At 35.7% G+C, this 4,355-nt stretch overlaps 1 protein-coding gene across 1 annotated transcript; it reads left to right on the top strand.

Annotated features, from left to right (window-relative positions):
• Positions 1-358: 358 nt before the first annotated feature.
• LOC134268935 (G-protein coupled receptor dmsr-1-like) lies at positions 359-2,156 on the top strand. The gene has a single exon (XM_062751170.1). It carries the CDS (start codon positions 366-368, stop codon positions 1,701-1,703), a length of 1,338 nt encoding a protein of 445 aa, XP_062607154.1. The 5' UTR covers positions 359-365; the 3' UTR covers positions 1,704-2,156.
• The last annotated feature ends 2,199 nt before the right edge of the window (positions 2,157-4,355 follow it).

Here is a 4,355-nt window from a genome sequence, read left to right on the forward strand (position 1 = left end):
CTTTTGAGCTCGAATACCCTTCGTTATCTCCACACATTTCATGCAGATTGTACAGGTGTCAACACGGAATAATTAAGCAGTTTTGAAATATTTGAATTATTCTGGAATTTGTTAGGAATATATACCATTTTGAATGATTACAGAAGCATAATCTCTAGACGTATGTGCACATAACATCTAATTGGTAAAATCTGAATTCTTGGCAAGGGATTTTATCGCATGTATATCTTATTTAAAAAGACGTGTATCTGTAACTTAAAGAATTGATTTTAATCACCACAATCATCTCATATGTCTTGTATTTTTTCACTATAACTGTGATTCATCTCTTCTACAGGTGTGTTTTTTCCTTAACAAACATCGGGATGGGACTGTCACTAGAGGAATACAGTAAATGGTACGGGAAGTGGCATGGCTGCCTGAGCTTAATCGTCTGCTGTTTTGGAATCCCGACTAACATTATCAACATTACAGTTCTCACAAGAAAACACATGCACACGCCAATTAACACCATTCTGACATGGATAGCGTTTTTTGACATCGTAACTATGATGGCATATTTGCCATTTGTTATCCATTTTTATATTGAATTTCCTACTAATTCGCTCTCTCCAGAAAAGAATAGTCATGGATGGATGAATTTCCTGTTGTTTTACATTAATCTATCCACGTTAACTCATACGATTTCTATATGGCTCGGGGTTTCATTAGCTATCTTTCGCTACGTCCATATTCATTCACCGGAAACTGGAAGTTTGACACATATGCGCCGTATCACGCATTGTCGAATTGCAGTGTCCGTAGTGATAGTTGGATCAATTCTCCTTTTGATTCCAAATTATATGTCCTCAAAACTCGTGCCCTTGGAGAGAAATGGAACCATACTTCCAAAAATAAAAGTTCTCGATGACCCACATCTTGGAACACCAAATGTAAAAGTTGGCGTGTTTATCAGTTTTATTTTGTATAGCATCATTGCTAAAATAATCCCTTGTATGTTAATGATGATTTTCGGAGCATTGTTGCTCAAGACTTTAGATAACCATGGGCGAGTTAACCGCAAAAAGCTGTCTAAATTGGGTGTTGTGATGAATCGTCCTTTGAACACATCACGAACCACTGCCATGTTGCTCATTGTAATGGTGCTCTTCTTAGTGACAGAACTTCCGCAAGGGATATTACTCGTGATGAGCCTGACTCTTCGGAATTTTTTCGATACTGTTTACATTCCACTTGGGGATACAATGGACATCCTTGCCTTGATAAACAATAGCATTAATTTTGTTCTGTATTGTTCTATGAGTATAGAATTCCGACGTACCATTTCAAAATGGATTCGGAAATGTTTGGGAGCAAGTAGTTTAATAAATGAAAACCAGAATAATTTTGAAATGAAAAACAAGAATTCAGGGGAGGCAAAGAAAACCAAAACTAGCAATTCAGCCGGAAACACCACAACAGATGAAATGCAAATAGGTCTGCCTTTAACAGGATGTAGCGAATCTTACAGCGTAGCAGAAATTAACAGCCCGTGCTGCAAGTCATTATCAGACATCCAGATTAATGGCGAGATATTATACAGTCAGATCTCAACGGAGGCTGAGAGTGAGAAACTGATATTCGAAGAAAGCAATGACGATGAGATATCCGAGACCATTCCACTGGCACATACTGCCACGCATTCCTGTTCTACTGACGTGTAAAACACTCACTCTGCTGACCCACTGTTCTTGTGTACAATGATATTCAATATTGTTTTTTTTCTTTTTACTTGAAACTTATATAAATGAACAAAGGCATCTTTATATGGTCTGACTTCGTCCACATATTTCACGAGAAAATTATTTTCAGCTAAAGGACGGAGACGGTGACTGATTTTGTTTATTTACCTTCATATTTAACTCTTCATATTTAATTAAGATATTAGAAATATTGCTGCTTTTCGAAAAAAAGGCTGTGTTATTTATACTTCATTAATGCTAGATTCTATTTGCTGAGAAGGATAGAACTTGAGAAATGATGAATTTCAACGCGATCGCTGATATTCTTGTTTAATCAACTTGTTTGTCTATAACGAACTTTGTTTTTGAAATTTGTCGTAGGTAATGTTCTTGAGAATTGCAGGTGATAAGGTTTATTTTTACACCAGTAAAGGAAGTTGACAATTGAAAAATTAAATTGAAGTCATCATGTTTATCATTAACTTTGATAATTTTTTTTTTTACAAATACTCTCAAAATATAAAAAATCTGTGCCAGACACGGTGGTATCTTTTATTTCAAGTTCATTGGGATATAGCGTGTCCATATATGAATGGAAATAACTTTAAATGTTGAAATACATTGCTGATATGTTGAAGGCCACATCAAGCTCATGTATAAGATTTTGAATAAATTCTGCTCAAATAGGTCTGCTTATAATGGAGCAAACTTCGCATCCATGCGATATTCGACAGATACAGATACGAACTTACAGAAAGAAACTCAAGCATCTTTTTATACCCCCCGCTTGAAAAGCGGGAGGGTATATACTATATAGTAATCGGTATGTCCGTCCGTCCGTCTGTCTGTTACGCTTTGGGGTACCCATCTCTTATCCGCAACTCCTCTTATACCACTGAGTGAAATTTAATTAAGAAATAAGGAATCATTTTTTGATTTTTATTGGGATGTAAAACGGGTTGGTCACGTGATCAAATCTCATAGAGCCCGAAGGGCTTTACGGAAGATTTGGTCATAAGCCAACCCGTTTAACGTCCCAATAAAACTCAAAAAATGATACCTTATTACTTATATTTACATTTGTGACTGATTTATTACAAATAGCAAGGTACTTAAGTAAAGTTTGAAATCCATAAAGATTTTTTTTTTCAAAACTCAACGGTATAAATTAAATGTGTTGATAACGGCGATCGCTTATGACATCACTATCAAATTACGTAGATTGCTTATGACTAAACAATCAATTAATGGTCACATAACGAACGTATTTTACGGAGATGTAAAAACGCCTTGTTCAAATAGGGCATTATAAGGGAAACATTTGCAAATGTAAATATTGAAACTTTCACAGAATCTTTATTATATGTTGCCATTGTGCACCTGCTATTTTACTTTTTCATCTGACACATATTTTGGGTTTCCCGGCCACAGCAAAACATGGACTTTGCCATTATAACCATATGGGAAGCGGGGGTATCATTTAGTGAGCTCATTGCTCACAATACCTCTAGTTATGTTCCCCAAACGAAGTTGGCGAACATATTGTTTTTACTCTGTTTCTTATTATTATTATGTTCCCCAAACGAAGTTGGGGAACATATTGTTTTTACTCTGTTTCTTATTATTATTATGTTCCCCAAACGAAGTTGGGGAACATATTGTTTTTACTCTGTTTCTTATTATTATTTTTCTTCTTCCTGGGCACTTTTTTGTCCGCGAATGATCTCGTAAACTACACACCCGACTAAGGTGAAATGTTTTTAGGGTAAGTAGACATGTTATGTAGATTTGCGGAACGAAAGTCATTTTGCGCGCACGTGCTTGCAAGAGCGCGCACGTGCAGCACGAGAAATGATCAATATAATGAATATAAGCGTAACTTTTTACATTTTTGATGATATGCTTTGAAACTCATAATATTAGGATATATTAGTAACATACATAATATGACATGGTCAAAAAAGTAAGATCTCACGCGCATGCACGTGCGCTTCGCTCTGATTGGCTGAAACTAAAGTCTTAATATCTTTATTGTTTTTTGACAAAATCCTTTGAAATTTTGAACTTTGCAATGCATAAGGATATTCTACAACATGATATATAGCAATTTTCATGAAAACACGTGCATGCACGTGCGCTGCAATCTGATTGGCTGAAACTTTAAATAGCTATAACTCCCTTAGTTTTCAACCAAACAGGATGGGATTTGGAACATAGATAGATATTATGGACTTCTTCAAGAAGGTATGGTCACCATGCACATGCATACACGTGCGTGTACTATGGCTGCAATCTGATTGGCTAAAACTTAAAACAGCTATAATTCCCTTGGTTTTCAACCAAACAGGGTGGGATTTAGAACATAGATAGATGTAATGGACTTCTACAATAAGGTATGGTCACCATGCCCATGTATGCACGTGAAATGAGTAAATTCAAAAATACACTTGAATGAGCGTATTTTTTTTAACACTTTTGGATTAAATACTATAATATTTAGTATATTGGAATAAATTGTGTAGACAAGATGATATGGTCATTACGCACATGCATTCACGTGCGCACGCGTGCAATGCTAAAATTTGAATGAACTTGGTACACTTCTTGGTAAACGTTTTTAAAGTCGCGAATGCA

Source organism: Saccostrea cucullata, unplaced genomic scaffold, assembly GCF_032062105.1.
Source record: "Saccostrea cucullata isolate Sc308-1 unplaced genomic scaffold, CSIRO_AGI_Scuc_v1 ctg687, whole genome shotgun sequence".
Taxonomy (NCBI): Eukaryota; Metazoa; Mollusca; class Bivalvia; order Ostreida; family Ostreidae; genus Saccostrea; species Saccostrea cuccullata.

Coding starts and splice junctions, on each gene's coding strand:
- LOC134268935 (XM_062751170.1), top strand. CDS start 366: ATGGGACTGTCACTAGAGGAATACAGTAAATGGTACGGGAAGTGGCAT.